The 12,147-nt window shown below is 41.7% G+C and overlaps 1 protein-coding gene across 2 annotated transcripts in view; it reads right to left on the reverse strand.

Annotated features, from left to right (window-relative positions):
* The window catches only part of ankrd50 (ankyrin repeat domain 50), a 59,120-nt gene that overhangs the window by 24,792 nt on the left and 22,181 nt on the right, over window positions 1-12,147 (reverse strand). For both annotated transcript variants that reach the window (XM_050041822.1, XM_050041821.1), the window contains exon 3: window positions 6,628-6,860. In XM_050041822.1, coding sequence (XP_049897779.1) covers window positions 6,628-6,860 — 233 coding nt within the window. The remainder of the gene's footprint in view (window positions 1-6,627; window positions 6,861-12,147) is intronic.

Consider the following 12,147-nt stretch of genomic DNA (forward strand, 5'->3'; position numbering starts at 1 on the left):
AACATCCCTTAACGCAGAAGCTTTAAGACTGCTGCTGCCTCCATCAGTTAGTTCACTGCAGTACATTGCTTAGCTTCTGTGTTGTTGCTCCTGTCTGCTTCTCCAAACTGGGAACATGCCGACTGACATCTACTGTGTCCCTACTTTAAAAATTCACTATTCCTTTAATCTATTTCTGAATAAATTTGACACTTCTGTCACAGTAATGTCGTCAGTGCGCTGTGGCTGTGACCTTACATGACATGGAGGAAGCAGATTATTGCTGCTTCTAGGACAGAAATATAAAGGTTAATGTAAATAAACTCACAGAAGCACAGGGAATAGACAGGTATTTGAGGGTAAGGACTTTCTGGGCAGTGATGTGCTTCACTCAGAGCGCCAACTGAAGTTAATTTTCTCTCTTATTAAAGAATTATTTGTGAATATATGTTAAAACTCAGCAGCACTTTTTTAGATATACTCTCATGTCCTCCACGCAGTGCTCCCTACTTCCCCCAGGACAGCGCCCACACATACTTAACTACTTGAGAAACAGTGACTTTGACAAGCATGCACCATCAACAATATTGGGCAGATGGTAGCCATTACAGTTCAGTGATGCCTCCGCACGATAAAAAGATCACACACAAGGCTGGATCAAATGCCATGAGGGGGTTATGATTAAAATTAGTCTGTAATTATTTTAATGAGCAAAGTTTCTGAAAAACAATGCAAAGACTAAAAGCAAACCCCAAATAAAATGTCTGCTTTGTGATATACTGAATAGGAGGCATTTCTAAATCAGCTCAATATGAGTCTAAATCTAAAATATCATCACCTTTTTCAGTCTGGTAAGAAAACGATGAGAGGTATGAGCTGTTGAGAAAAAAAAATACATGTCTGAGAGACTGTTTCTATTTAAGCACCCAACCCCCCCTGTCTCCCACCTCCACCCCGCCCTCTCTTTCCCCTTTCCCTCGCTCTCCCTTCTGCCGGAGGCCTTGTTAAATTGGCACAGATTCTACCCCGGCTCCCAACCAAAATCGCTGCCTAAGTGTTTCCACTCCGCTACCCCTATCATGGCCTTACAGTAGCACAGCGCACAGAGGGAGTATGCACAGGAAAAGCAAGCTTCCCTCCATAGGTCTGCTGTCACTTGGGACATAAAGAAGCAGCTACACATCGACTCCAGTTTTTTAACACGACACTGTTTTTATTTCCACCTCAACACTGGATTTTTTTAGTCCAGTTCAAAGACAACACTCGAAGACTGAGTCGTAATCAAAACTGTGTGATCACATAATGTGAGTCAGCCAGCAGCATACTCTGCAAAATTCTTGTACTCCTCCTCACAAACAGAACAGTCTTTGTTTGTGGGGCTTTAGCCGAGCGGATGCGAGCGAGGCATTCTGCTGCAGAAAGTCAGAATGCCTCCTTCTTCCTGCTCGGTCTCAGAGGTGTTGAAAACTTCCCAGAGCACATTCCAGTCTGAGACACAAGGAATAACAGTTGAGCAAGGAAAGAAGAATTCAGAGCTTTGCTCCTGGGGAAAAAGGCATCTCTTTCAACTGATGCAGATAGTATGTGTCAGACTCGAGTGAATTAAACACAAATCAACTGAGGCGCTTCAGTTTCTCTCTTCAAAAGGGATCCCAAATTCTTTCAGAACTCTTAAAGGGATAGTTCAGATTTTCTGAAGTGGGGTTGTGCAGGGTCTTGTTCATTGACAGCATGGTACATACAGTAGATGTCAGTCAGCACGCCTCCAATTTGGAGCAAGCAGGCTGGCGCCCAACACACAAGCTAAGCAATCTACTGCTGAGGATGGAGGCTGCAACAAAACATATTTTAGTCTCCTAGAAAAAGTCCCACCTAAAAAAAAATCTACGTAAGTTTCAGTGTACGCTATACTAAGAGTATTTTTACTGCAATACCTTTCCGTCAGACACCCCTTCTCAATGGGAAACCCGTTACCGATTTAAGTTTCCCAACTACGCTCTCGTCAAAGCCACCAGACTCCATTAACTTTAAAAACTCTGAACTATCCCTTTAAGGGTTCTGACTGAATTTAGGATTCTCCTGAAAAGAGAAACTGAAGAGTTTCAGTTGATTTGTGTTTCCTTCACTTGAGTCTGACCCCACTTAAAAAAAATCCAAACTATCCCTTCTATCCCTTAGACTTCTGGTCCTGCAACGTTTCTGCACAGCGACCTTCTGGTTAAAGGTCATTCCTCAAGCTTTATCGACACTATATTCACACAGCCACAGAGTTCCCATCACCGCAGACCAGAGTATACTGGGAAACCCACACAACCTCCACCCCAGACAAAGTAGGCCGCTCACATAAAATAGGAGTTGGCTTTGCACTGAGCATGAAAGTGGAGTCTTTTGGCAGGTCACTGCCATCTCTGACTTGTAAACAATATGGAGGGTATTTTTAGGGGACACTTGGCCTCAATTTCATACTCTGAAGTCCTTTGGTCTATTTTAGGTCCAGTGCTGCATGAATAAGGAGTATTACTGTATTCATAATAAAGCGCACAAGCTAATGGAGGACACAGTATGTGGGTGAATGTGCATGTCTACATTCGTCTGTGTGTGAGGGAAAAAAACACTCAGTCTAGCAGAAGAATTTCCAGTGTTGAACTAAAAGCGGAAGACTGAATGTAGACAAAACAAAGACGCCGCTAAAAGCATCAGCCAAGGACAAAGGCCAAGGCTTATTGTAGGTCTGTCGGAGCATCTCAATGCACAAACTCAACAGGATCCAATAAAACGCTGCAATAATAAAAGCATTACATCTAGAACGGCGTGTTCACATAAACACAGCGACATCACATATGTCCTTCACTCCTTTCAAACGGGGGCTTCGCATCAGATGTGCGAGTCTGGCTCTGTTCTTCTGTTCAAACACAAACTCGTTTTTTAAAAAACGATTGCTGGGCGATTGGAATAAGACAGAGCTCGACAAAAGCTTGGCCATCATCAAAGAGGCAGTAAAAAGGGAACGAGATGAGAGCCGGTCCAAAAAGAAAGAAAGAAAAGAAAGAAGATAACTGCTGTTTATCAGATTGTTCCAAGATGAAATTCCCTTCAAACCATATCAAAAACAAAAAGAACAGACAGCTCATCAGCCAGCAACATAAGAGGAGAAACGCCAAATAGGCAATCACAGAACTCCCTGAGATACCGCCAAGCAAGTTACAGATAAAAATTTCCCATTAGCATTTACATCTGTGGCATATACAGCTATATATATTCCCCCGGTGACTCCACTGTCAACTTTATGTGCAACTGCAAATAAAATCTGACGATTTAAATCTACGGCTAGGGCCAGACGCAGCAGACAGCACACACACACACACACACACACGCACAGGATAAAGCAGAAAATACGATTTAATGCAAATTGCTGCTGAAAGGAAATCAAATATAAAACTTCTCCTCCATCTGTGTTGTCTGTGGGCTCAAAGTTTTGGAAAATGCTGTGAGGATGCTTTATACTACACTCTGATACCAATCCAGAATCTAATCTACCACGGGCACCTACACGGAGGCTTTGATGTTAGAGGAAAGCGTGGGTGGGCATGTCTCTGCAATTATGAAGTGGGCAGCTTGCATCACAGTTGGTTTGTTGAATTAGATGCATAACACCCACAAAGAACTCTGAGAGAGTTCTGGTGTCCTAAAACTCGACCCCCCTTCACCCCCCTCTCGTTGCCACTGTCGACACCGATCAGATCTAAACCGCACTTCCACCAGTCTGACGCCTACACTTAAGATTTCACTTAATCCCAAACACTGCACCCGATCATTTGCAACCTACTTTCAAACTACGTCGCTGAGTTGCGGTGTAAACACACCACAATCCTTCTAATGAGAGACAGGTGCTCTGATAATGGTGACACTGCAAATTATACCCGATCAATACACTAATGACACCCACTTTAAAAGAGAACTTAAGTCTGAAAAGCCCTGCTCTTTACTCCACGTGGCTCTTTACACTCAACTGGACAGAAGCAGTTTGAACTGACTGACCCAGCCTTCTGTAGAGCTGCGTTCAGTCTCTCTGAGCTATAAATACATAAAGTTAAGTGTCTAACTATTGAACACAGAAGCAGGATGTAGTAAATGTAGATTAAACCCAGTAAAACACATGTTTTGGAATAATTGTTTGCCATTCTGTAGCGTTGAACAACAGGTCCACAAGAGATGTCATGGTGCTTTGGTAAGTCAATGCCAAAAATTTTGAAAACATAAAGTAACGTGGTTTTATCCAGTACCATCGGTATCTGGGATGCAACTTTTTCTGACCAGAAGAAGCAGCATAAACGTCTAAAATGTTCCAGTCTGTCATTAAATGCCAAAGGAAGAAGAATGTCAAACAGCATGGAAGATCGTCAACACGTGGAAGATAGCGATGTTAGCTGTGGCAACAGCTTCACCTCGACTCGTCGAAAATGGAAGTATATTCATCTGAGGCCAGCCTTGTTTTATTTTAATTCTTTGCAATGAAAGTGCCAAACAACAGCAGTGTGACGAGGCCCTGAGGTCCACAAGAGACGTTACGAGAACAGAAACTTTGGTACCAAGTCAATGCCAAAAATTTTGATAACGTAAAGTAACTTGTTTTTATCCAGTACCATAGGTATCAGGGATGCAATTCTTCTGGACCTGTGGGGCAGCATAAACGCCTACCAGTGTTCTACTCCGAGCTAGCCCAGCCTCTGATGCTAGCGCTAGCAGCCGGCCTGCTCAAGTCACACTCAACCAGGCATTCAGACACAAACTGTCTAGCTGGGACCAACTTAGTAACTGCCTTGCAAGATGGACCGCAGACCAGTTTTGGTGGTAGAGGATAGTACGACACATCTGCATGCGATTAATTTAGAGGAATTAATCACAGAGCATGTAATTAATTAGATGAATTGTTTTAATGGCTTGACAGCCCTAATTTAAGGACACAGGTTTTGGTATTTAACATCCAAGTATGAATCAGTGATCGTATATTGTTTTGCATACCTTTAATGTTTTAAGGCTGCAACAATAATTGTCTTGATTGATTGTTTTGTCAACAGAAAGCCTGAAATAAGTTCCCAGAATCCAAAATGGTGCCTTCAAATTCTTTTTACAACCAACAGTCTCAAACATCATTCAGCTTACACTGATAGAAAACAAAAAAAATCAGCAAATCCTTTTTTCTTTGAGACTATTTCTTGGCTTTTTGCCTTTAGTGGATTCAATAGGATAGTCTAGGTGCAAAGGAGGGATGACATGCAGTAAAGGGCCACAGGCTTGAGTCGAACATATTTTGAGAGAGTCCCACGGACAAACCTTACAGAGTCACCTACTCATGTAAACCCATATTAACAGTAAACTGACGCTGCTTTCAACGTGTCCAGTACATTATCGACATTGTTTTCCTTTAACTAACACTTGTTAACAGCCAGCTGGTCTCAAACATGCCTTCTCACGTTTCCATCTGACTTCCAGCATACCTGCGAAACATCACGACGTTCTTCTGAACATATGCCAGAGACTGAACTCGCTGCCCACTGAACGCTAAACGCTGGGCAAACTTAGTGGCTGTGCTCTAATATCAGCAGGGTTTACCTGTCACAGAGTCCACTAACGTTTAAGATGATTTGTGAACATTTTATTTTTATACTGTAATAAAATGCGAAAGCGAGATCACACCTTTATCATGACACAGCGGCTTCAACACTTCTAGAAATATATGTTACATGTAGAAGAAATGAAAACATCCTGCCTCTGTGCTAGAGTCTCAAAGTGCCCCATGACTACATGAAACAACACTGACAATGTGCAAATTTCAATCCAGAACTTTACTATATATTAATACTGGGACCTTGTATGACACCGTGAAGGCAATAAAGGAAGGAAAACACGAAGCTCACTCAGCCTTGAACCTGACCTGATGCATCTCCTGAGTGGGGAGCAGCACAGAAACGACCGCTGAGACTGCTGGGACATTACGTAATGCTATAAGAAGCGAGCCGAGGGCACGAGAAGCTCCCACATTCTGTGGTTTTGGAAAGGTAGAGAGGGTGCACACAGCAGTGAGAGTCTGCGGAGGAGACTTCCTCCCACACAGTCAGGTTCTTGATTAATGTTATGCCAGCTCATCACCACAGAGGAGGCTGCTGGCCTGACAGGGAGATAATAGCAGCTGGTACGGTGCAGTGTCACAGGACATCAAGGAAGCGCTGCGGCTCTAACAGAGGTCTGTGATGCTGACCCTAATCTCTTTAGGCATGTCGTGATATTAGAAAGCCTTTTGCATCTGTGCTTTTCAAACAGCCGGACAGAAAAAGAACAACGCCGCGGGCTTTGTTTGAAACCGCGTTTTCAGGTGAAATGTATCACATTTACACAGACGAAACAGCCGCCGCTGAGCGGAAACAAGCGTGCAGCGGTACTGACAGGTGCAAATATTGTCTCATCTATCAAACAGTCTCTTTACATCAGCTCAATTGAGTCGTGATTAATGGCACCGCAGTTATTTTGACAATGATATATCGACGCCACGTGACACCTTGAATCAATTATTTAGGGATCACCTACAGAATAATGACCTTAATTGACCGACGGGGTAATTAGCTGAAGAGAAAACCCTGGACTGTTCACCTGTGAAGAGTTTGGTGATGGCCTTATTCTGTCGGCGTGCGGAGCAGATGAGGAGCAGCCAGGGAGGCAGGAACTCGTGATGGCTGGCCAGGAGCTCAGCGATGGTCCTGGGGGAGCCGAGGGAGGACCTCTGCTCCCCCTCGCCCAGCTGGCAGCCTTCGTCGATGGAGTCCACCAGCAGGAAGAGAGACTGCTGAGGAGGCTTAACGCTCAGGAGAGGCAACAGGACACATCTGAGGACAAAGAAGAAGAGAGGGAGAGTCATTATTGTTGTGTTTGAGATTTTAGTTTCTGAGACACAGCAGTATAATCACACGGGTTAAGATAACTCCCATATGGACTACAATTTTTTTTTTCTGAGTAAAACTGACTGCAGTTTACTGCTTGTCATTAAAGGACAGCAGTAATGTTAATGTTAATAGGTTTTTAATGGAGAGAGTCCCGACAACCCACAGGTGGTCATCTGAGTGGGTCCCCAATAAAACAGTTTTTGACGAGATTGAAATTATTGATGGTTACAGTTAGGGCTGCTCCTTAACAGTCGACCAAATGTTAGTCAACCAGAAAGGTCATTAGTTGGCAAGATTTCATTGGCCGCTTAGTTGCAGAAAAATCATATGTGAAACTCTATTAGGAGCTGTTCCTTGTCAAATTAAATCCAAACCTAAATGACAGGACCATGTGGGAATTTAATTTGAAAGGACAGACACAGGAAGTGTCCACGTTCAGCAGTCAGACAGGAGTCAGGTTAATTTCCAGGGCTGGTACCTGCGGTTATTCCACAGGCTAGTGGAATAACATGTCGGGCAGGAAATCCAAAGTGTGGGATCATTTTGAGAAGGTGAAGGACGAACCCAAGGTGATATGTAAACTCATCTTCATTGGTCGACTACAAACATGACGTATCATCTGAAACATGGAAGTAGCTACATGCCCATTAGCCCACAGCGTCATTAACAGGCGGCTCCCTCAGTGTGTGACGTGCACTTGTAGATAAAATATAGGCCTATATTAATGAAGGTTCATTAGTACGGTTTTGTATTTCTCTGTAATGTAGCACAGTGTTAACAATGTTACTGATACTATTCTTTCTCACACCTTCAACTCAAACCACCAAAATATATCATTTAATATTAAATTAATATCGTAAACATGCGGGCGACTAGTTGACTAATGGTCCTATCATCTGAAACGTGGCAGTAGCTACATGCCCATTAGCCACTTAGCACAATCATTACCCCTTTGCCAATACAAAAATGTCACAAAGCGGCGTCATCGACATGAGTGAATATGAGAGATGCTGTTACAGCAGACTTTGCAATGTAATATCCTACATATTTGTGAATTCAGGTACATTTTATGAACCTAAAATTTTAGGTTACTGTCTACCAGTGGTCCCAGGGGACATCCGTGTGGAGCTCCAGAGAACTGCGGATGCCTGTGGGCAGGCCAACAGTATGATAATAACATCCAGAACATGAGAGATTTGACATGAGAGATCATTTCAAAATAAGTCACATGACGCCACACAGATTTGTTGTTCACAATGTAGTAATATTGGGGAAAATAAGAGGTCACCTCCCCTGGACACATCAAAATTGTGTTCATGACATCCTTTCAGATTTTTATGTGTCAAGATGCTCACCTGGCAACATCACTGGTTCAGTATTATTTCTGAACAAACATGGCAGATGATGATTTCTTCCCATGTAGTTAACAAATGAAAGAAGAGGCTGTCTGATGTTTTAAATGAGTCAACTACTGTAGTGTAATCGTATTTCCTGTTAAAAAGGCTGCTTCTGTTCAGCATTAGCATGTCTGGTGTTGGACTAGAATCTCATTTTCACTCTCTGTGGCGCCAGCAAACACCAGGCTTCTGCTTAAATTACACCGAGTGAAGTGAGGTTCAATACAGCCTCTTTCAGGCTGAGTGATTTGTAACGACAGATATGTCTGTGAGGTTATCAGCAAACTTCATTTTCAAAACTTACTGCAGTTATCTGAACTATAAAATGTAAACTTTGCTATTACAATAATGTGTTTTCACAGTGATGAGTCATCCTCAGGTCAGTAACACACCTCATGCTGCCCTACAACCTGCAGAAAGTGTTGACGATTAGGCTCCACGTTACCCTTATTCAAGTTCTGGCTGCACTCAGGCGATCCTCGGAGTGGAAGCACTAATTTGTCAGAATAATTTTGTCAAGATCGGCCCTGTGGTCGTGTTTGTTGAGTCTGAATGGGACTGAATCACACTGTGAGTTGTTATTTTGTCCACAGGCTGTAAAATACTGTACATTCAAATTCAGTCCAGCACAACAACGGTTTCATCTGGTGTTGGATTTGTTGACAGGACGAACATTATTCAAACTGTTGTACTGAATTATTTATCACTGCAACAGAAAAAGATGTATCAGCTGACGTTCAGTGATTTAGAGAGGAAGAGGATGAAAGAGAGGCTGAGACAAAGAGGACACGAGGAAGAACAGAACAACTTTAAAATGAAATATAACTTCCACAAATGTGAAATCATGAGGTGACTTCACTTTCTGTTGAATGTGCAGAACATGGACTTCCACTTGTGTCGCGCCTTTCTAGTTTTCTGACCACTCTAAGCACTTTTTACATCATGTCACATTCACCCATTCACACACATTCACACTACCATACAAGGTGCCACCTGCTACTCAGAAACCATTCACACACACTCACACACTGATGGAACAGCCAGCAGGAGCAATCTGGGGTTCAGTATCTTGCCCAAGGATACTCTGTCATGCTGACCGGAGGAGCCGGGAGTCGAACCACTTATCTTCTGATTAATGGACGACCTCTGAGCCACAGCTGCCCCAGTATATGATGTGATACAATACCACATGCTGTCATATTAAATCTCACTTTATATTAATAATATTCCATGACACATTTCATTATTTTGCTTGCAAATATTACATGTATACAAATTGTCATTTACCTTTTGGAGATGTGTCTGAGTTTTGTTTTCGTGTTTTTCAAATGAAAGTAAAAGTTTGATTGAACTTTATTAGCCTGTTGAGAACAATGTCATGTTGTACAAATGTATAAATAAAGAAAATGTTGTGAAAGGTCTGGTTTCTCAACACAGCATTGCAATATTCTATCGAAACACAGGCGCCATGTGTCATTTTTCTATTCTTAAAATTACTAAGATTGGAAATACAAATAGGTAGCCTATGAGAATAATTAAATCAATTGCTTTTTTTATTCTGCTAGATGCAATTTGCTGCAATAAAAATGACGTGAGATAAAGTACTACTTTCTGACACACCCGCATCCAAGACAGTTCGATGTATTGAAAGAGAAGCATGAAAATCAAGAGCGCTTACTCCGTAGAAAAATCTAGGAACCAATATATAAAGCAAAAAACAACAAAAAACTAGCGAAAACTCTGACTTTCAAGGGGCATCCCATGCAAAACATTTAAAAATCATAATAATCATATTGTATTGGGACTAATGTATCACGATATAAAGCAAGTGATGCCTCGTGACTATTACACAAGCTTAGTGAAGCTCTGGGAATACCCCAGTTACCCTCACAATCCTGCCGGTGTGCCACAGTCGTCTCCAGGGAATGGACGGCCTGGGAGCTGTGCAGTTTGCTGCTGGATTTACGGAGTGGAGGATGAAGATTTTGGAAGGAAAAACAACAAACGACAAACTTTTTGGCTCGCTGTCAGGGGTTGCCACGCTAACGACTATCAGGAATGTGCCTCTTCCACTCCAGCTGCAAGTGTAGCTGCAGGCTACCAGAAAGCTTCTCTGCATCGTCTTTGGAGTGTTGTTTATTTTTCTTGTGACTCATGCAAGTAGGCCGGGGTGGAGGATACACGCAACGTCTCCTGCATGGAGAGGGATCCCTCCTCAGTTGCTCTTCTGAGGTTTCTACCTTTTGTTTTCCCTGTTTATGGGGGGAGTTTTTCCTAATCCGCTGTGAGGGTCCAAGGACAGACGGATGTTGTATGCTATAAAAACCTCTGATTTATGATATTAGCCTTTATAAATAAAATTGAACTGAACTGTTTATTGTACAGAAACATGCATGTTAACCCAACAGGCAATATCAATGTCAGCAAAATGATCAATCATAAAGGTCATTTTTTGTATTTGGGAGCTGTTTAAATGTGTAATTTGTGGCAGATTTTATTTAGTTGAACGATTAATATTGTAACTGAATCTGAATCTCACTCTGAGTTACTGCTGTTGTTCACAAACTAAAGAAATAAGAGATCATTTTTGTTCAGTTTTTACTGAATATTTGAAGCAAACTGTAAAACGATATCACTAGGGGTGTAACGGTACACAAAAATCACGGTTCGGTACGTACCTCGGTACACAAGTCATGGTTCGGGTTTTTTCGGTAGAGTAATGAAAAAAATAGACAACTATTAAATATCTTTTACTTATCGGTAACCTTATTAAAACATACCACCACAGCAGTTAACTCTTTTTACACAATTTTTGAATGAAACAAATATATATAAAATCCTGCTTTTTCACATTGTTTGAATGAAAATAGAAATATAAAAGTGAAAAATAAAATCCTGCTGTTTTTTTAACACATTTTTTGAATGAAAAATATAAATATACATTTCTGCTTTAACAGTTTTACTCAATTAAAATAAAAAGTATAGTGCAGCTGGTCAGCTTTAAAGCCTGCTCAGATTCAGTTTTACTAGGAACTTACTTAGCTTTCCCACTTTGTTAAAGTGCAGTAAACAAAACATGCTTATATCTAAAGTGCAGCTTAAACAATTTTACTCAACTCCAATGGCGTTGGTTATTTCTTTAGCGCGATGGTCAGGGAAACGCTCTTTCTTTTTAAACGACGACGATATCGTAGTTTGCACCAGATTGCTTTTTCTAGTCGTGCCGGTTAACGTTCAAACTCGGGTGGTGTCGCTTTAGATGCGTTAGCATGTTAGACGTGTTTCCAAGTACATACCCGACCGCTGTTCTGCAGTGTCGGCACACTGCTTTTGTCTTGTCAACTTGTTTATTTCCATCTTCGTATTTTACCCTGAAACCAAAGTGTTCCCAAACAGAGGTTTGCAGGTGGGTCTTCAGGTTCGTCAGGCTCACTTGCCATGTTGTCAAAATGCGAGAATGCGCTGCACAAAGTGAAAGCAGAGATTTACGGTTGGACTCGGTCCGTCACTCAATTATGTCCGTCAGGGGACTAGATATTTTAAATGGTTCGGCTCGCAAAAATGGAATTAAAATAAAATAAAATAAAATAAAATAAAATAATATCCTGCGCCAAATAATTCGGTACAGGGTCGTGCCGAACCGAAAGTCGCGTACCGAACGGTTCGACACAAATTCATGTACCGTTACGGCCCTATATATCACGTATCTTGTTGCAATTCTATGTTATCAAATTAATAATAACATTTTTATTTACTAATTTGTCATACTGTCAAGAACATCGTTACCGCAAAAATATCCTGAAACACTGTGATATTATTTTAGGGCCATATTG

The sequence above is a fragment of the Epinephelus moara genome, chromosome 4 (genome assembly GCF_006386435.1).
Source record: "Epinephelus moara isolate mb chromosome 4, YSFRI_EMoa_1.0, whole genome shotgun sequence".
Classification (NCBI taxonomy): domain Eukaryota; kingdom Metazoa; phylum Chordata; class Actinopteri; order Perciformes; family Serranidae; genus Epinephelus; species Epinephelus moara.